This window comes from Nymphalis io, chromosome 30 (assembly GCF_905147045.1).
Source record: "Nymphalis io chromosome 30, ilAglIoxx1.1, whole genome shotgun sequence".
Classification (NCBI taxonomy): Eukaryota; Metazoa; Arthropoda; class Insecta; order Lepidoptera; family Nymphalidae; genus Nymphalis; species Nymphalis io.
This window is the reverse complement of record NC_065917.1, coordinates 3,568,894-3,591,386: the sequence shown is the minus strand read 5'-3', so window position 1 is coordinate 3,591,386 and position 22,493 is coordinate 3,568,894. Positions and strand designations below refer to the sequence as shown.

Genomic DNA, 22,493 nt, shown 5'->3' with positions numbered 1-22,493 from the left:
TGTTGGCAATACCGAATACGATCAACAGAAAAAAAGGGTATAAATTGAAACCGAAGTCATTAACTAAAAAATAAAGCCACTACTGATACATAAATACTTTTATATATTAAAAATGATGTCATCCATACCGTATCTAATGAAAAGTCCTTTCCATGGAAAAATTGAAGAGATCCGGGGCGTGTATGTTGATAACTTCGACATTGCTGAACGTCGAGACGCTAGAGCTTACTTCCTGAGCCATTATAACTCAGACCACATACAAAGGCTACATTCAGCTCAGCTATTAGACGTTTTATTGAAGAAAAACATCACAATATATACGACCGAGCTGACAGCAGCTATTATAAATGACGACAAACATGATGAGAGAATTATGAAATGCGTTCGAGCTCTAAAAATGGGTATGTTATTGTTATCATTCAAATCTTAATCATTAAACATATCTTTGCTCGAAACATTGTACATTATCATAACGCCGATGATAAACGCGTTTTTTGTTGAAGATTCTTACTCGTAGACCAGAGTGCGAAAGTTGGAAGTGTATACTTCCATTCCTTTGGAAGCACGTAAAGCCGTTGGTCCTGTGCTTGAACTCTTTTCCGTTTTGTTGTATTTGCCATCGAATCGGAATATGAGATTTAGGGAATAGAGAGTGTATATATGAGACAACTCTGTGCCGAGCTACCTCTGTGCCAAGACAAGCTTTACGAGCCATGGAATTGTACACACTTCTAACTTCTAGACACAGCTGCTACTGAGAAATTTTCGACAATAAAAATCAATAACTTCTTGGTGGCCCGACTTGGTATTTTAACCCAGGACCTCAATATCTGCAGTCTTATATAAGCCACTAGACCAACAATACATGTAATACAAAGTTACACATTAAATTATTATAAACAAAGTTGTTTATGAGCTAACAAGTGCTTTTGAATTGTTACAATTGTTGTTTTATTTCAAAATTTTAGGTTCGACACAAATATCTTTGCCTGGTTTGCCTGAAAAAGACATACCGGAATTGTGTCTCACTGTCACATTGATACCAGCCAGTCACAGCGCTGCATCAACAATGTTTTTATTCTCAACAACGACACATAACATTCTGTTTATCGGAGAATACCATATCAATCGTAAAGACTTGCCAAGCTTCAAGCATCTGCATGTTGACGATAAACCCATAAAATTGGATGCGATGTACGTTGACACAACCATGCAGCATTTGGATTGCGAAAACTTCACGAAGCGATCTAACGGTGTACAAAGAATGATATTTGAAATTAGATGTTGGTTGAACTGGAATGAGAATAATGCAATTGCAATACACACATCTGATAAATATGATTATGAATTTGTCTTTAATGAGATATACAAACAATTAAACATGAAAGTATTCGTGCATTCGGAAAGATGGAGTTTTTACAGGTAATTTTTGATTATTAAATAAATTATTCAAATTTTGTTACTTTAAGCAAATTTTTAGAATTTTGCATAGATATATGGGAATTGATATATAGTCAAGTCTTGACTATAGACTGTTCTAATTAAAGTAGGAGTGAACACTTAACCACTTTGACATTGGATGTACGTAGTGGTTAAATCCACTCTTTAGACCACTCCATCTCCAGACTCCATGTCTTTAGACCTTCGATAAGAATAGAGTATAAAATTGGTAGTGGTGGAGTATAAAAGTTATGGTGTGGTAGACAGCGGCAAAACTGATGGTAACTGGTCACCACTGCCTGTAGACATTTTGTATAATGTAATGCAAATCTGAATCTGTGTCACCATGTGTCTTGGGAACTAAGATGTTGTGTCCCTTGTAGCTCTGCTATACTCTGACTCACTCACTCATTAAACCGAAATGCAATGAACTGATGAGTGGATGGTCACAACTTGTGGCTTGCACAAAACCCTACCACCGAGTAAAAAGTTTTAGATATATAGTACAAGTTTTTCTTCATATTCAATATATAAGTTATGTTATCTTAAAGAGATGTGTTTGTTTTTCAGTTCAATACAGGAATTAGTGCCCGGGGTGACAAATAACGAAGAATCTACTAGAATACATTTATGTAGAAACAGAAGCGAGGATAGTTCACACACCTCATGCGTACAGAAATGTCATAATAATTACTTACTTGTAGATGTATTCCCTATGCCATGGCAGAATTACAAAGATGGAAAATGCTCAGTTTCGCGCGTGACCCAGGAGCAGCGGCTGGACGTGTGTTTCGCTACTCATTGTACTTTAAGAGAGATAGATTATTTTGTTGATTATTTTGCACCGAATAGAATAATTGGTTATCCTCATGAATATGCAGGAAAGCTTGAAAGAAATGAGCTCTGTTATTATAGTAGAATTGGCAAAAAAAGAGTTAAGATACCTAAAAGAGTCGATGATGATTTGAAGAAATTGATGTTTGGATAAATAAAAATGATGCTGTTTTGTAATTAAGAACAAGGTGACATATTTGTTATATAGATGAACAAGTTCTTCAACATATGCAGCATCGTAAAGTCTATTCCAACTGAAGGAGTAAAGACAAATAAATTTTGATATGACAACATTGGTCGAGATTTTTTAAAGTCGTATATTATACCATGATTTTTTTTGTTTATATTTTAAAGTACATAATGCATATTTGAATTATACATATAAGATATTTAAATTGTAAGGTAGCAGCAGTAAACGAAAATAGAAAAAAAGATTGTTTTGCTACTCGCAAATAGCCACACTAACTGAAAAAGACAGTAAGTAAAACAATTATTTCGAAATCACAGACAGTCACTCCAATGATATTTATTTGTTTATGTAAAGATGCGTTATAAATAGTATTATATTATAAATATATTAATCGAGAATTGTATGTAGTGTGTTATATAACAGACCTATTAGCATATTGCATGGAATATGTAAATATAAGGTTTTTTTTTCTTTACTCCTTCCGCCCTCGGGATATAGTACAATTGTATATCTAATGTGTATTCTACTATGTTATATGAAATAATATGATGAGAGTGTTTTTGTGTGTGATATATATATCACGTATTTGTATCTCAACGGACGTGTTGTCCGTGCCTGTGGAGTATCATATCTTTAATTTATATTAACGTAACTGCCATTACTAGCAGTATCACAATCTACGATTTAGGATTAAAATAATATAAATATATGGTATTCAAGTGTGATCATTAAAATGTAAAAGGTATAAAAATCTTATGTACTAACTTCGATAAATAATATTAAAGTAATTTGTTATCAAAAATTTGGTATTTATTTTAATATCTCTGGCAACATCTATAGGATTTTGTTAGTATTGGATAAATGGAAGATATATATTTTGTATAAAACTGACTGCCTCGTTGGTCTAGTGGCTAGATATAAGGCCGGAGATCCTAGTTACAAACCCCCAGGTCCAATAAAAACTTAATGTTTTTCTGTCGAAGATTCTCAGCAGTGACCTGGAGTCCCGACCGAGAAGAAGAAAGAGGCGATATGCGCTCCTTCTCCGCCCGCCGCGACTAGGGAGGTACTTAGAACCCTGGTAATCTGCCTAGAGAAGAAAGGCCTGCATGGGCGGGCCGAGGCCTATTTGCCCGTCCGATAACCCTTAACATAAAAAAGTTATAAATCTTATTTTACTCGTAAATAAAGGCAAATTAGGTATACATACATCGTTAAAAAAAATTATCAATCGTATTATTACATAATTACAATTACATAATTAAATGATCCGTTCAAATTATAATTTGTGATAATTTTTTTGCTATAGTTCGTTTTTATCTTTGGTAGGACAATGAGACTCGCTCGACGCGTGCTGCGTTTAGACTGTTGTTTTATTTTAGTAGAAGTTAGTTTGGTACGACACTTTTTTCAAAGGTTTTTTTGATAAAGATGCAAATATTATAAATATATAAATGTCGAATATTCATTATTTTGGTTTCGGTATAGATTTTAATGGTTGGAGTAAAATATGGGTAATTGAAGAGCATTTTGATAATTTTGATTTTGTTTTATGCAGCTTGGACGTCAGCTAATTTTGTTTTGACAGCACTGCCCCATACTTAAATTAAGTACGAAATATTTGGTTTAACCAGGACGTTATAGATAATAATGTGTCGTAACCGACGCGAGATACAGCGCATCATATTTAGGAAAGAGCCAAGTAGTAATGAAAGCTTACTTATAATGCATTCAGTATGAAAGCATTATAAGTAAGCTTATATTTTATAGCAGGTATATTGTTGTCTATTCGCAGGCCTACGTATTTTTCTGTATTTTTTGTTCCAATGGTATATTGTCAATTTTAAAAAAATTAAAAAAAAAAAAAAACCGAATCCTATTTTATCTATGTATTAATATACGTCAAAGAGAGCAAAGGTCCTTCCTTCCTATGTGTATCCTTGTGGTACACCACATGTAATAGGTAAAGCATCACTTGGGAATTTTTCTATTCGGACTACTTGTGTTCTGTTTGTTAAATAAGATTCAAATATTTTTAAGGCATTACCAGTGATCCCTATACTTTCTAGTTTTTTTTTTAAGGTTAATTTTGACTGGCAGTATCAAAAGCTTTCTTCAAGTCAATAAAGATTCCTAACGCTATGTTTTTATTATCTTTATTTTTATTTTGTTTGATTTTTGTGATAAGATCAATGGTTGCTAACAAGTAAAACAGAAATTGGCCGATAATTTCCTGGATCACATTTTTGTCCCGATTTGTAAATAGGTAGTTGGAGTTTTTGACCTTTGCAATTTTCATTGTGTCAGTAAATACTCCGTTCATAAATAATGTATTGAAACATTCAGTCAAATCTTAGTGCTTGTCCCATCTGCCCCGACACTACAATAATTTCGTTATTAGTCGTTAAATCAAAAATAGATAATTTAGAATTAGTTTCATGGATGTTTGTTAAGGCATTGCTAATATTTTCATGGAATATTTTTGGTATTTTTTGTGCTAAGAGGGGCCCTATTGTGGAGAAGTAATCATTAAATGCATTACATATTTCGTGAGGCTCAGTAATTAATGTTGAGTTTAATAAGATTTTTGGAGGAGCACAACTTTTTGTAATTTTGTGATTTACTAGTGTTTACTAACTTCCACATCCTTTCTAGTTTTTTCGAACATCTGTTAAATTCTTTGCAATAGTAAGATTCTTTTGTGTCTGCAATTAGTCTAGCTACATGATCTTTCATTTAAACAAATTCTTCCTTCAACGTGTTATTATTTGTTTTTTTTTGGATTTGTGAAAATAGGATATTTTTGTTACTAATTTCATTGATTACATTTTTGTTAATCCAATCTTTTTTGGGTGGGTTCAGAACTTTAACCTTCGTTATTTTTTTTTGTTCTGTGATAAACTTTATTTTCGCTTCCAAACGTGAATAATCACTTCCCAATTCCTCGTGTCCTACTTTATTTGATTGTAGTATAAAGTTTATTATAGTCTATGGCATTATATTGAGAAAGAATGTTTTGAGTTGGTTTATTTTTTTTAATTTCTAGGTGAATCTGCCTATGATCGGACATAGAAAAATCCAGTATAGCCATATGAAATTTATCATTAATTAAATTGGTACTAACTTGATCAATAATTGATTTTTTTTGGTATCGGATACTCTGGTAGCGTATTTTTTGTTTGTACTGTGTAGTCATCTTTTCTTTAGTTAACTTTTTTTCTGTCGCAGTTGCGACAGAAATAAACATCGATAAAGTCTGAAGTTAGTGTTACCGTACCGTTGTAGACAGCTCCTACTTCAACTGCATATCTTTCCAGCCGTACCCATAGATAGTTATTACCTCCTAAGTATGTAGATTCAGATAAACTGTGTTTCAAATTATTATGTATATATATAGAGACTCGACCTCCATCCAAATCGTTCCTATAATTATAGTAACGTGAATAATAAGTTAATTGTAATTCAAGCACTTGTTTTTCGGATTTGATCCAAGTTTCTGTTATTAAAATGACGTGAGTAGTATGTGGTATTGATTGTAAAATACATTTGAGTTATCAAATCTTCCTTTCTTACGTATGCTCCTTGCATTGAGAATGTAAGGTGTGGCTTGTTGATTTTTAGGTCTTGGTAATCGTTGGTGACTTGATAGGTAATGCTACTTACAGCGATTTCTGGATTTGTATTTACTGCTTGGAGTTTTTTGGAGTAATTTTTACTATGATAGGTGTCTCGTTGATATATTTTATTGTAAGATCGGTCTCACCATTATTTTCGTGACGTGACGCGACAACTCATCTTTCAAGCTTTTAAGGTATTTTTGTTGAGAAGGTGTCTGATCCGAATTTTATGTTTAGTTTTTTTTCATGTTTGGAGCCATCTTGGCTTATCATAAAAATGCATCTTAGTCGAAACTGAAGAGCAAGTGGTTTGCCTCAGTATGCCAGATTTGACTTTGAAAAACTAACAAACATTGCAAGTTTTATAATCAAGAAACGATTCGTTTTCATCATTGGCTTGCAAATTACGGATTAAAAGGCTTTCAAAACCCGGGACCGACTCATAAAACACAAATGAGTTTTTCTGTAAATAAATAATCAGTTGCTGCCACAACTTTGAAACAAGCTGCTACAAGTTTGAAAAGCACTTAAAGTCATCATCTGTCAGGCATCGATTTAGTGACGCGAGGCCTCTAGGCACTTTTCCATTTGAAGTGCACCATTCGGAAGGTGTTATAGTAAAATTAATAATAATAATAACTTCTTCAAGACGATTTCGGCCACGGCGGCCAGTCTCCAGAGAGATAAGCCAACTGCGCAGGAGATATTATAGTGCACAAACACAGGTGCATTCTCTATTCCCTAACTCCCTAATGTCAGGAGGACATTTTATAAGACGAAGCTGTAATTCATTGCAGCAAGTCGAGTTTTATTATTTATATGATTACCAATCGCTCCTATCTATTCGAAATAATAAGGATACAATCTAGCAATACCCTTTTTTAGGTACTTACTAATATTCCTATTAAAACAGAAGCTCGAGGGGTCAGATCGAACCTGCGACTTTTACATCGCTAGGCGGCCCGTGAAGCTTTGTACTATTGACGCTACAATGTATGCCTTTTTAGTTCTGTCGCTTCCCTATTTCCCGGCAAGTTTGAATTTGTAACTGTTCTATATTCGAATGTGTTTAAATTTTGAATCTCAAAACAGTTGAAAGTATCGGGTTAATGCTATTGTTTAGTCACAGCTTCGATTGGAATCTCTCAGGTTACTTACGAAAATGAATCTTTTTAAGGAAAATGTTCGTGCTATAATTTTCTACAACTTTAGAAGAGGCCTGACACGGCTTCAGTGTTTTGAAGAGTTAACATTTGTGTTCAGTGATGAAGTCCCATGTCTGCGGACTGTCGAACGCTGGTATTTAGAATTCCAGCGTGGACATACTAGTGTTAGTGACAAATCTCGCGAAGGACGCCCAAAATCCGCCTTCACTGAAGATAACATCATTGTCGTGAGACGACTAATTCTCGAAGATCGTCATGTGTCGTATCGAGAGATAGAGGCTCTATTAGGCATCTCAGGGACAACTATTCAGAAGATCTTGCATGAAGCACTTGGTGTGAGAAAGCTAGTTTGCCGTTGGATACCGCATCTGCTTTCCAACGATTACAAGGCGGCCCGCGTCAGATGGTGTAAGAAAACTCTGCAAAGGTTCAACCGAGGAGAGTCAAATCACTTCTACGACATCATCAGTGGTGGCAAATCTTGGAAGCCAAAGCCGACTAAAGTTGTTCGTTCTCGAAGCACTTCAAAGAAGATGGTGGCCACGTTCGTTGGAAAAACCGGCCACGTTGCGACTATTGCACTTGAAGATCGTAGAACGGTTAACGCAGAGTGGTATACCACAGTTTGTTTACTACAAGTCATCGCCGAACTTCGAAAATCTAACTCAAAGCGACGCATCATCCTGCACCACGACAACGCAAGCTCACACAGCGCTCGTCAAACGATTGAGTATTTGAAGCAAGAAAAAGTAGAAATTCTTGACCATCCTCCATACAGTCCTGAACCAAGCCCTAACGATTTCTTTACATTCCTAAATTTAAGAAAAGTCTTCTGATCAAAGGTTCCAGTCCGGTGAAGAAGCAGTCGACGCTTTCAAGTCAGCCATTTTGAACACCACCACTTTAGAGTGGAATAAATGTTATAATAACTGATTTGAGCGAATGGAAAAGTGTATTAAGCTACGTGGTGAATACCTTTAAAAACAATAAAAAGTACTATAAGGTTCTAGTTGTGTTTTTTTCTTCAAATGACAAAACTTAAAAGGCATGCCTCGTATTAACATGAGCTATGATTTTGCTTTAAACAGCCAAGATTAATTTCAGTTTGTCTAAATAAAAACCTTTTTGCAGACCATCGTCTAAATATATAATCCGAATTTAATTCGAGACAGACTTCTTGATAAGAATCCGAAGAAACTCCAATATATATACAAAAATACCAGTACTACACGTTCGCTTCATATGACCGTCGTCTTATAAAATGCAGCCATAGACCGAAGTATTTTTGACATAAAAGACAATAATTGATTTATTTTGTAATTGTATAAAATTTAATTTTAAAACTTTATAACAAATTTTATTGTTTCGTAACACTTTCGCATTTATAATATTAGTAAATGTTCATACTTCCTATCCAATTAAGGACGGGTAGCGACATCTCTCAAACTCCAACTTAACCAAACACAACGTCATACATTTTATCGGCCGCGATTAGTTAAATTTAAATCTTGTACCCGCACCCCTTCTCCTGTTTACTCCTTCTCCTCTGTACATTCGTTTAAGACATTACATGCAATTTTGATTGAGAGCCTAACGCATCTTTTATTTCTCTACACCTTCGAAACTACGTTACGCCTTGAATTGACATAACACTTGAGTTAAAGTAGTGAGGAGGAAATTATAATAATAACAATAATTTATTTATTCAAGTAACAAACCTCATATACAAAAGTACAAAAAATAAAATAAAGACTACTATCTATTATGAATGAGTGGGTTAATGAATTAATGATAAGGTAAGGAACGACATATTTCATTGTTGTAAAACATTGTTTTTTTTGCATTAATTTTAATAAATATATGTTGTGAAATCATTAATTTAACTCGGGCCCAATTAGCTCGAAAGATCAGAGACGAAAGTCTTACTCTTGTCTTATTTTCAAAATAATAACTTGAGTGTTGCTATGCATAAAAGTAATCTATATTTTGAGTTTTATACTAATGCTTAAAAATTAAATAATATTTTTTTCGTTACTTTACTTTGCATTATAATAATATCTCTATCGGAAGTTTAGGTAACTTTATATTCTTTGCAAATATTTTATATTTCATATTATATACAAATTAATAAACAAATACCTGTTTTAAAATATCTTAATATTGTGACAAAACTAAAATATATTTTTTTAAATTACTTATATTAATTTATTTATTCTCCATTCGTTTAGAGCACCTCTCTAATATACAACAATAGGTCATAAATCACCCGTTGAACAAATGGGACGTTTGAATCATCAAATTACGCGCGCTAGTTACATATTATCTGCTTCACTTTATATGTATAATGTCATTGTTGTTATTATTGATTTTGGTTATATTATTGGAATCGTAATAGTTAAAATGACTTCTAGGAAACTAGTACATATTATCATACACATATTCTTAAATAAAAAATAGCCAAACAAGCACAAACTAAATTGATTATTTAATTATTTTGAGTAATGAGATAATATGAATTAAAAAAAATACTTCGCGTTTGCGTTGTAATTCTCAACATCTTTTCATCATTATTTTAATAATGTTAAAAGTATTATTTTAAGTTTACAGAACACCTAATACGAATGGAGTGCAATATTTTGCTTTTCAAAAAAAAATACAACAATTCGCCATAGATAATAACTTCTAATGGAAGAAGATTCATTACCAATACTGTCGCGTTCGAAATTGACAGTTAAAATTTCAAATTAAAATCATTTATCACTGTTGGCAATACCGAATACGATCAACAAAAGAAAAGGGTGTAAATCGAAACTGAAGCCATTACCTAAAAAATAAAGCCAGTACTGATACATAAATACTTTTATATATTAAAAATGATGTCATCCATACGGTATCTAATGAAAAGTCCTTTCCATGGAAAAATTAAAGAGATCCCGGGTGTGTATGTTGATAACTTCGAAAAAGCTGAACGTCGAAACGCTAGAGCTTACTTCCTGAGCCATTATAACTCAGACCACATACAAAGGCTACATTCAGCTCAGCTATTAGACGTTTTGTTGAAGAAGAACATCACAATATATACGACCGAGCTGACAGCAGCTATTATAAATGACGACAAACATGATGAGAGAATTATGAAATGCGTTCGAGCTCTAAAAATGGGTATGTTATTGTTATCATTCAAAACTTAATCATTATACATATCTTTGCTCGAAACATTGTACATTATCATAACGCCGATGATAAACGCGTTTTTTGTTGAAGATTCTTACTCGTAGACCAGAGTGCGAAAGTTGGAAGTGTATACTTCCATTCCTTTGGAAGCACGTAAAGCCGTTGGTCCTGTGCTTGAACTCTTTTCCGTTTTGTTGTATTTGCCATCGAATCGGAATATGAGATTTAGGGAATAGAGAGTGCATATATGAGACAACTCTGTGCCGAGCTACCTCTGTGCCAATACAAGCTTTACGAGCCATGGAATTGTACACACTTCTAACTTCTAGACTCAGTTGCTACTGAGAAATTTTCGACAATAAAAATCAATAACTTCTTGGTAGCCCGAATTGGGCCCAGGGATTTTTAACCCAGGACCTCAATATCTGCGGTCTTATATAAGCCACTAGACCAACAAGACGTGTAATACGAAGTTACACAGTAAATTATAACAAACAAAGTTTTTTATAAGCTAACAAGTGCTTTTGAATTGTTACAATTGTTGTTTTATTTCAAAATTTTAGGCTCGACACAAATATCATTGCCTGGTTTGCCTGAACGAGACATACCGGAATTGTGTCTCACTGTCACATTGATACCAGCCAGTCACAGCGCTGCATCAACAATGTTTTTATTCTCAACAACGACACATAACATTCTGTTTATCGGAGAATACCATATCAATCATAAAGACTTGCCAAGCTTCAAGCATCTGCATGTTGACGATAAACCCATAAAATTGGATGCGATGTACGTTGACACAACCATGCAGCATTTGGATTGCGAAAACTTCACGAAGCGATCTAACGGTGTACAAAGAATGATATTTGAAATTAGATGTTGGTTGAACTGGAATGAGAATAATGCAATTGCAATACACACATCTGATAAATATGATTATGAATTTGTCTTTAATGAGATATACAAACAATTAAACATGAAAGTATTCGTGCATTCGGAAAGATGGAGTTTTTACAGGTAATTTTTGATTATTAAATAAATTATTCAAATTTTGTTACTTTAAGCAAATTTTTAGAATTTTGCATAGATATATGGGAATTGATATATAGTCAAGTCTTGACTATAGACTGTTCTAATTAAAGTAGGAGTGAAAACTTAACCACTTTGACATTGGATGTACGTAGTGGTTAAATCCACTCTTTAGACCACTCCATCTCCAGACTCCATGTCTTTAGACCTTCGATAAGAATAGAGTATAAAATTGGTAGTGGTGGAGTATAAAAGTTATGGTGTGGTAGACAGCGGCAAAACTGATGGTAACTGGTCACCACTGCCTGTAGACATTTTGTATAATGTAATGCAAATCTGAATCTGTGTCACCATGTGTCTTGGGAACTAAGATGTTGTGTCCCTTGTAGCTCTGCTATACTCTGACTCACTCACTCATTAAACCGAAATGCAATGAACTGATGAGTGGATGGTCACAACTTGTGGCTTGCACAAAACCCTACCACCGAGTAAAAAGTTTTAGATATATAGTACAAGTTTTTCTTCATATTCAATATATAAGTTATGTTATCTTAAAGAGATGTGTTTGTTTTTCAGTTCAATACAGGAATTAGTGCCCGGGGTGACAAATAACGAAGAATCTACTAGAATACATTTATGTAGAAACAGAAGCGAGGATAGTTCACACACCTCATGCGTACAGAAATGTCATAATAATTACTTACTTGTAGATGTATTCCCTATGCCATGGCAGAATTACAAAGATGGAAAATGCTCAGTTTCGCGCGTGACCCAGGAGCAGCGGCTGGACGTGTGTTTCGCTACTCATTGTACTTTAAGAGAGATAGATTATTTTGTTGATTATTTTGCACCGAATAGAATAATTGGTTATCCTCATGAATATGCAGGAAAGCTTGAAAGAAATGAGCTCTGTTATTATAGTAGAATTGGCAAAAAAAGAGTTAAGATACCTAAAAGAGTCGATGATGATTTGAAGAAATTGATGTTTGGATAAATAAAAATGATGCTGTTTTGTAATTAAGAACAAGGTGACATATTTGTTATATAGATGAACAAGTTCTTCAACATATGCAGCATCGTAAAGTCTATTCCAACTGAAGGAGTAAAGACAAATAAATTTTGATATGACAACATTGGTCGAGATTTTTTAAAGTCGTATATTATACCATGATTTTTTTTGTTTATATTTTAAAGTACATAATGCATATTTGAATTATACATATAAGATATTTAAATTGTAAGGTAGCAGCAGTAAACGAAAATAGAAAAAAAGATTGTTTTGCTACTCGCAAATAGCCACACTAACTGAAAAAGACAGTAAGTAAAACAATTATTTCGAAATCACAGACAGTCACTCCAATGATATTTATTTGTTTATGTAAAGATGCGTTATAAATAGTATTATATTATAAATATATTAATCGAGAATTGTATGTAGTGTGTTATATAACAGACCTATTAGCATATTGCATGGAATATGTAAATATAAGGTTTTTTTTTCTTTACTCCTTCCGCCCTCGGGATATAGTACAATTGTATATCTAATGTGTATTCTACTATGTTATATGAAATAATATGATGAGAGTGTTTTTGTGTGTGATATATATATCACGTATTTGTATCTCAACGGACGTGTTGTCCGTGCCTGTGGAGTATCATATCTTTAATTTATATTAACGTAACTGCCATTACTAGCAGTATCACAATCTACGATTTAGGATTAAAATAATATAAATATATGGTATTCAAGTGTGATCATTAAAATGTAAAAGGTATAAAAATCTTATGTACTAACTTCGATAAATAATATTAAAGTAATTTGTTATCAAAAATTTGGTATTTATTTTAATATCTCTGGCAACATCTATAGGATTTTGTTAGTATTGGATAAATGGAAGATATATATTTTGTATAAAACTGACTGCCTCGTTGGTCTAGTGGCTAGATATAAGGCCGGAGATCCTAGTTACAAACCCCCAGGTCCAATAAAAACTTAATGTTTTTCTGTCGAAGATTCTCAGCAGTGACCTGGAGTCCCGACCGAGAAGAAGAAAGAGGCGATATGCGCTCCTTCTCCGCCCGCCGCGACTAGGGAGGTACTTAGAACCCTGGTAATCTGCCTAGAGAAGAAAGGCCTGCATGGGCGGGCCGAGGCCTATTTGCCCGTCCGATAACCCTTAACATAACGATAACCCTTAACATATAAAAATTGCCAAAACAAGCACAAACTAAATTGATTATTTAATTATAATGAGTAATGAGATAATATAAATTAAAAAAAAAACTTCGCGTTTACGTTGTAATTCTCAACATCTTTTCATCATTATTTTAATAATGTTAAAAGTATTATTTTAAGTTTACAGAACACCTAATATGAATGGAGTGCAATATTTTGCTTTTCAAAAAAAAATACAACAATTCGCCATAGATAATCTCTTCTAATGGAAGAAGATTCATTACCAACACTATCGCGTTCGAAATTGACAGTTAAAATTTCAAATTAAAATCATTTATCATTGTTGGCAATACCGAATACGATCAACAGAAAAAAAGGGTATAAATTGAAACCGAAGTCATTAACTAAAAAATAAAGCCACTACTGATACATAAATACTTTTATATATTAAAAATGATGTCATCCATACCGTATCTAATGAAAAGTCCTTTCCATGGAAAAATTGAAGAGATCCGGGGCGTGTATGTTGATAACTTCGACATTGCTGAACGTCGAGACGCTAGAGCTTACTTCCTGAGCCATTATAACTCAGACCACATACAAAGGCTACATTCAGCTCAGCTATTAGACGTTTTATTGAAGAAAAACATCACAATATATACGACCGAGCTGACAGCAGCTATTATAAATGACGACAAACATGATGAGAGAATTATGAAATGCGTTCGAGCTCTAAAAATGGGTATGTTATTGTTATCATTCAAATCTTAATCATTAAACATATCTTTGCTCGAAACATTGTACATTATCATAACGCCGATGATAAACGCGTTTTTTGTTGAAGATTCTTACTCGTAGACCAGAGTGCGAAAGTTGGAAGTGTATACTTCCATTCCTTTGGAAGCACGTAAAGCCGTTGGTCCTGTGCTTGAACTCTTTTCCGTTTTGTTGTATTTGCCATCGAATCGGAATATGAGATTTAGGGAATAGAGAGTGTATATATGAGACAACTCTGTGCCGAGCTACCTCTGTGCCAAGACAAGCTTTACGAGCCATGGAATTGTACACACTTCTAACTTCTAGACACAGCTGCTACTGAGAAATTTTCGACAATAAAAATCAATAACTTCTTGGTGGCCCGACTTGGTATTTTAACCCAGGACCTCAATATCTGCAGTCTTATATAAGCCACTAGACCAACAATACATGTAATACAAAGTTACACATTAAATTATTATAAACAAAGTTGTTTATGAGCTAACAAGTGCTTTTGAATTGTTACAATTGTTGTTTTATTTCAAAATTTTAGGTTCGACACAAATATCTTTGCCTGGTTTGCCTGAAAAAGACATACCGGAATTGTGTCTCACTGTCACATTGATACCAGCCAGTCACAGCGCTGCATCAACAATGTTTTTATTCTCAACAACGACACATAACATTCTGTTTATCGGAGAATACCATATCAATCGTAAAGACTTGCCAAGCTTCAAGCATCTGCATGTTGACGATAAACCCATAAAATTGGATGCGATGTACGTTGACACAACCATGCAGCATTTGGATTGCGAAAACTTCACGAAGCGATCTAACGGTGTACAAAGAATGATATTTGAAATTAGATGTTGGTTGAACTGGAATGAGAATAATGCAATTGCAATACACACATCTGATAAATATGATTATGAATTTGTCTTTAATGAGATATACAAACAATTAAACATGAAAGTATTCGTGCATTCGGAAAGATGGAGTTTTTACAGGTAATTTTTGATTATTAAATAAATTATTCAAATTTTGTTACTTTAAGCAAATTTTTAGAATTTTGCATAGATATATGGGAATTGATATATAGTCAAGTCTTGACTATAGACTGTTCTAATTAAAGTAGGAGTGAACACTTAACCACTTTGACATTGGATGTACGTAGTGGTTAAATCCACTCTTTAGACCACTCCATCTCCAGACTCCATGTCTTTAGACCTTCGATAAGAATAGAGTATAAAATTGGTAGTGGTGGAGTATAAAAGTTATGGTGTGGTAGACAGCGGCAAAACTGATGGTAACTGGTCACCACTGCCTGTAGACATTTTGTATAATGTAATGCAAATCTGAATCTGTGTCACCATGTGTCTTGGGAACTAAGATGTTGTGTCCCTTGTAGCTCTGCTATACTCTGACTCACTCACTCATTAAACCGAAATGCAATGAACTGATGAGTGGATGGTCACAACTTGTGGCTTGCACAAAACCCTACCACCGAGTAAAAAGTTTTAGATATATAGTACAAGTTTTTCTTCATATTCAATATATAAGTTATGTTATCTTAAAGAGATGTGTTTGTTTTTCAGTTCAATACAGGAATTAGTGCCCGGGGTGACAAATAACGAAGAATCTACTAGAATACATTTATGTAGAAACAGAAGCGAGGATAGTTCACACACCTCATGCGTACAGAAATGTCATAATAATTACTTACTTGTAGATGTATTCCCTATGCCATGGCAGAATTACAAAGATGGAAAATGCTCAGTTTCGCGCGTGACCCAGGAGCAGCGGCTGGACGTGTGTTTCGCTACTCATTGTACTTTAAGAGAGATAGATTATTTTGTTGATTATTTTGCACCGAATAGAATAATTGGTTATCCTCATGAATATGCAGGAAAGCTTGAAAGAAATGAGCTCTGTTATTATAGTAGAATTGGCAAAAAAAGAGTTAAGATACCTAAAAGAGTCGATGATGATTTGAAGAAATTGATGTTTGGATAAATAAAAATGATGCTGTTTTGTAATTAAGAACAAGGTGACATATTTGTTATATAGATGAACAAGTTCTTCAACATATGCAGCATCGTAAAGTCTATTCCAACTGAAGGAGTAAAGACAAATAAATTTTGATATGACAACATTGGTCGAGATTTTTTAAAGTCGTATATTATACCATGATTTTTTTTGTTTATATTTTAAAGTACATAATGCATATTTGAATTATACATATAAGATATTTAAATTGTAAGGTAGCAGCAGTAAACGAAAATAGAAAAAAAGATTGTTTTGCTAACTCGCAAATAGCCACACTAACTGAAAAAGACAGTAAGTAAAACAATTATTTCGAAATCACAGACAGTCACTCCAATGATATTTATTTGTTTATGTAAAGATGCGTTATAAATAGTATTATATTATAAATATATTAATCGAGAATTGTATGTAGTATGTTATATAACAGACCTATTAGCATATTGCATGGAATATGTAAATATAAGGTTTTTTTTTCTTTACTCCTTCCGCCCTCGGGATATAGTACAATTGTATATCTAATGTGTATTCTACTATGTTATATGAAATAATATGATGAGAGTGTTTTTGTGTGTGATATATATATCACGTATTTGTATCTCAACGGACGTGTTGTCCGTGCCTGTGGAGTATCATATCTTTAATTTATATTAACGTAACTGCCATTACTAGCAGTATCACAATCTACGATTTAGGATTAAAATAATATAAATATATGGTATTCAAGTGTGATCATTAAAATGTAAAAGGTATAAAAATCTTATGTACTAACTTTGATAAATAATATTAAAGTAATTTGTTATCAAAAATTTGGTATTTATTTTAATATCTCTGGCAACATCTATAGGATTTTGTTAGTATTGGATAAATGGAAGATATATATTTATATATTTTGTATAAAACTGACTGCCTCGTTGGTCTAGTGGCTAGATATAAGGCCGGAGATCCTAGTTACAAACCCCCAGGTCCAATAAAAACTTAATGTTTTTCTGTCGAAGATTCTCAGCAGTGACCTGGAGTCCCGACCGAGAAGAAGAAAGAGGCGATATGCGCTCCTTCTCCGCCCGCCGCGACTAGGGAGGTACTTAGAACCCTGGTAATCTGCCTAGAGAAGAAAGGCCTGCATGGGCGGGCCGAGGCCTATTTGCCCGTCCGATAACCCTTAACATAAAAAAGTTATAAATCTTATTTTACTCGTAAATAAAGGCAAATTAGGTATACATACATCGTTGAAAAATATAATTAATTAAAAAGTAAAATTAGTAAAATTAAAAAAATTATCAATCGTATTATTACATAATTACAATTACATAATTAAATGATCCGTTCAAATTATAATTTGTGATAATTTTTTTGCTATAGTTCGTTTTTATCTTTGGTAGGACAATGAGACTCGCTCGACGCGTGCTGCGTTTAGACTGTTGTTTTATTTTAGTAAAAGTTAGTTTGGTACGACACTTTTTTCAAAGGTTTTTTTGATAAAGATGCAAATATTATAAATATATAAATGTCGAATATTCATTATTTTGGTTTCGGTATAGATTTTAATGGTTGGAGTAAAATATGGGTAATTGAAGAGCATTTTGCTAATTTTGATTTTGTTTTATGCAGCTTGGACGTCAGCTAATTTTGTTTTGACAGCACTGCCCCATACTTAAATTAAGTACGAAATATTTGGTTTAACCAGGACGTTATAGATAATGTGTCGTAACCGACGCGAGATACAGCGCATCATATTTAGGAAAGAGCCAAGTAGTAATGAAAGCTTACTTATAATGCATTCAGTATGAAAGCATTATAAGTAAGCTTATATTTTATAGCAGGTATATTGTTGTCTATTCGCAGGCCTACGTATTTTTCTGTATTTTTTGTTCCAATGGTATATTGTCAATTTTAAAAAAATTAAAAAAAAAAAAAACCGAATCCTATTTTATCTATGTATTAATATACGTCAAAGAGAGCAAAGGTCCTTCCTTCCTATGTGTATCCTTGTGGTACACCACATGTAATAGGTAAAGCATCACTTGGGAATTTTTCTATTCGGACTACTTGTGTTCTGTTTGTTAAATAAGATTCAAATATTTTTAAGGCATTACCAGTGATCCCTATACTTTCTAGTTTTTTTTTTAAGGTTAATTTTGACTGGCAGTATCAAAAGCTTTCTTCAAGTCAATAAAGATTCCTAACGCTATGCTTTTATTATCTTTATTTTTATTTTGTTTGATTTTTGTGATAAGATCAATGGTTGCTAACAAGTAAAACAGAAATTGGCCGATAATTTCCTGGATCACATTTTTGTCCCGATTTGTAAATAGGTAGTTGGAGTTTTTGACCTTTGCAATTTTCATTGTGTCAGTAAATACTCCGTTCATAAATAATGTATTGAAACATTCAGTCAAATCTTAGTGCTTGTCCCATCTGCCCCGACACTACAATAATTTCGTTATTAGTCGTTAAATCAAAAATAGATAATTTAGAATTAGTTTCATGGATGTTTGTTAAGGCATTGCTAATATTTTCATGGAATATTTTTGGTATTTTTTGTGCTAAGAGGGGCCCTATTGTGGAGAAGTAATCATTAAATGCATTACATATTTCGTGAGGCTCAGTAATTAATGTTGAGTTTAATAAGATTTTTGGAGGAGCACAACTTTTTGTAATTTTGTGATTTACTAGTGTTTACTAACTTCCACATCCTTTCTAGTTTTTTCGAACATCTGTTAAATTCTTTGCAATAGTAAGATTCTTTTGTGTCTGCAATTAGTCTAGCTACATGATCTTTCATTTAAACAAATTCTTCCTTCAACGTGTTATTATTTGTTTTTTTTTTGGATTTGTGAAAATAGGATATTTTTGTTACTAATTTCATTGATTACATTTTTGTTAATCCAATCTTTTTTGGGTGGGTTCAGAACTTTAACCTTCGTTATTTTTTTTTTGTTCTGTGATAAACTTTATTTTCGCTTCCAAACGTGAATAATCACTTCCCAATTCCTCGTGTCCTACTTTATTTGATTGTAGTATAAAGTATATTATAGTCTATGGCATTATATTGAGAAAGAATGTTTTGAGGTGGTTTATTTTTTTTAATTTCTAGGTGAATCTGCCTATGATCGGACATAGAAAAATCCAGTATAGCCAGTATATGAAATTTATCATTAATTAAATTGGTACTAACATGATCAATAATTGATTTTTTTTGGTATCGGATACTCTGGTAGCGTATTTTTTGTTTGTACTGTGTAGTCATCTTTTCTTTAGTTAACTTTTTTTCTGTCGCAGTTGCGACAGAAATAAACATCGATAAAGTCTGAAGTTAGTGTTACCGTACCGTTGTAGACAGCTCCTACTTCAACTGCATATCTTTCCAGCCGTACCCATAGATAGTTATTACCTCCTAAGTATGTAGATTCAGATAAACTGTGTTTCAAATTATTATGTATATATATATAGCAAGTGGTTTGCTAAGTATGCCAGATTTGACTTTGAAAAACTAACAAACATTGCAAGTTAAATAAAAGCTTATCAAAATGTTGAACTTTTGTATGTAACAGTCCAGTTTTATAATCAAGAAACGATTCGTTTTCGTTATATAATAGAATTGTCATCATTGGCTTGCAAATTACGGATTAAAAGGCTTTCAAAACCCGGGACCGACTCATAAAACACAAATGAGTTTTTCTGTAAATAAATAATCAGTTGCTGCCACAAGTTTGAAAAGCACTTAAAGTCAGGCATCGATTTAGTGACGCGAGGCCTCTAGGCACTTTTCCATTTGAAGTGCACCATTCGGAAGGTGTTATAGTAAAATTAATAATAATAATAACTTCTTCAAGACGATTTCGGCCACGGCGGCCAGTCTCCAGAGAGATTAGCCAACTGCGCAGGAGATATTATAGTGCACAAACACAGGTGCATTCTCTATTCCCTAACTCCCTAATGTCAGGAGGACATTTTATAAGACGAAGCTGTAATTCATTGCAGCAAGTCGAGTTTTATTATTTATATGATTACCAATCGCTCCTATCTATTCGAAATAATAAGGATACAATCTAGCAATACTCTTTTTTAGGTACTTACTAATATTCCTATTAAAACAGAAGCTCGAGGGGTCAGATCGAACCTGCGACTTTTACATCGCTAGGCGGCCCGTGAAGCTTTGTACTATTGACGCTACAATGTATGCCTTTTTAGTTCTGTCGCTTCCCTATTTCCCGGCAAGTTTGAATTTGTAACTGTTCTATATTCGAATGTGTTTAAATTTTGAATCTCAAAACAGTTGAAAGTATCGGGTTAATGCTATTGTTTAGTCACAGCTTCGATTGGAATCTCTCAGGTTACTTACGAAAATGAATCTTTTTAAGGAAAATGTTCGTGCTATAATTTTCTACAACTTTAGAAGAGGCCTGACACGGCTTCAGTGTTTTGAAGAGTTAACATTTGTGTTCAGTGATGAAGTCCCATGTCTGCGGACTGTCGAACGCTGGTATTTAGAATTCCAGCGTGGACATACTAGTGTTAGTGACAAATCTCGCGAAGGACGCCCAAAATCCGCCTTCACTGAAGATAACATCATTGTCGTGAGACGACTAATTCTCGAAGATCGTCATGTGTCGTATCGAGAGATAGAGGCTCTATTAGGCATCTCAGGGACAACTATTCAGAAGATCTTGCATGAAGCACTTGGTGTGAGAAAGCTAGTTTGCCGTTGGATACCGCATCTGCTTTCCAACGATTACAAGGCGGCCCGCGTCAGATGGTGTAAGAAAACTCTGCAAAGGTTCAACCGAGGAGAGTCAAATCACTTCTACGACATCATCAGTGGTGGCAAATCTTGGAAGCCAAAGCCGACTAAAGTTGTTCGTTCTCGAAGCACTTCAAAGAAGATGGTGGCCACGTTCGTTGGAAAAACCGGCCACGTTGCGACTATTGCACTTGAAGATCGTAGAACGGTTAACGCAGAGTGGTATACCACAGTTTGTTTACTACAAGTCATCGCCGAACTTCGAAAATCTAACTCAAAGCGACGCATCATCCTGCACCACGACAACGCAAGCTCACACAGCGCTCGTCAAACGATTGAGTATTTGAAGCAAGAAAAAGTAGAAATTCTTGACCATCCTCCATACAGTCCTGAACCAAGCCCTAACGATTTCTTTACATTCCTAAATTTAAGAAAAGTCTTCTGATCAAAGGTTCCAGTCCGGTGAAGAAGCAGTCGACGCTTTCAAGTCAGCCATTTTGAACACCACCACTTTAGAGTGGAATAAATGTTATAATAACTGATTTGAGCGAATGGAAAAGTGTATTAAGCTACGTGGTGAATACCTTTAAAAACAATAAAAAGTACTATAAGGTTCTAGTTGTGTTTTTTTCTTCAAATGACAAAACTTAAAAGGCATGCCTCGTATTAACATGAGCTATGATTTTGCTTTAAACAGCCAAGATTAATTTCAGTTTGTCTAAATAAAAACCTTTTTGCAGACCATCGTCTAAATATATAATCCGAATTTAATTCGAGACAGACTTCTTGATAAGAATCCGAAGAAACTCCAATATATATACAAAAATACCAGTACTACACGTTCGCTTCATATGACCGTCGTCTTATAAAATGCAGCCATAGACCGAAGTATTTTTGACATAAAAGACAATAATTGATTTATTTTGTAATTGTATAAAATTTAATTTTAAAACTTTATAACAAATTTTATTGTTTCGTAACACTTTCGCATTTATAATATTAGTAAATGTTCATACTTCCTATCCAATTAAGGACGGGTAGCGACATCTCTCAAACTCCAACTTAACCAAACACAACGTCATACATTTTATCGGCCGCGATTAGTTAAATTTAAATCTTGTACCCGCACCCCTTCTCCTCTGTACATTCGTTTAAGACATTACATGCAATTTTGATTGAGAGCCTAACGCATCTTTTATTTCTCTACACCTTCGAAACTACGTTACGCCTTGAATTGACATAACACTTGAGTTAAAGTAGTGAGGAGGAAATTATAATAATAACAATAATTTATTTATTCAAGTAACAAACCTCATATACAAAA

General features: G+C 33.7%; 1 protein-coding gene across 5 annotated transcripts; it reads left to right on the top strand.

Moving 5' to 3' along the window:
* Window positions 1-18: 18 nt before the first annotated feature.
* On the top strand, window positions 19-16,822 carry LOC126780014 (protein artemis-like). 5 transcript variants are annotated; one of them, XM_050504259.1, is made up of 3 exons: window positions 19-401; window positions 969-1,422; window positions 12,027-12,668. In XM_050504259.1, the coding sequence occupies exons 1-3, from the start codon at window positions 113-115 to the stop codon at window positions 12,442-12,444; spliced, it is 1,161 nt and encodes a 386-aa protein (XP_050360216.1). In that variant the 5' UTR covers window positions 19-112; the 3' UTR covers window positions 12,445-12,668. The 5 variants fall into 5 exon arrangements, with proteins under 5 accessions (XP_050360216.1, XP_050360217.1, XP_050360215.1 ...); XM_050504260.1 differs by lacking the exon at window positions 12,027-12,668 and adding an exon at window positions 2,011-2,653; XM_050504258.1 differs by lacking the exons at window positions 19-401; window positions 969-1,422 and adding exons at window positions 10,014-10,409; window positions 10,985-11,438 and having other exon boundaries at window positions 12,027-12,670.
* The last annotated feature ends 5,671 nt before the right edge of the window (window positions 16,823-22,493 follow it).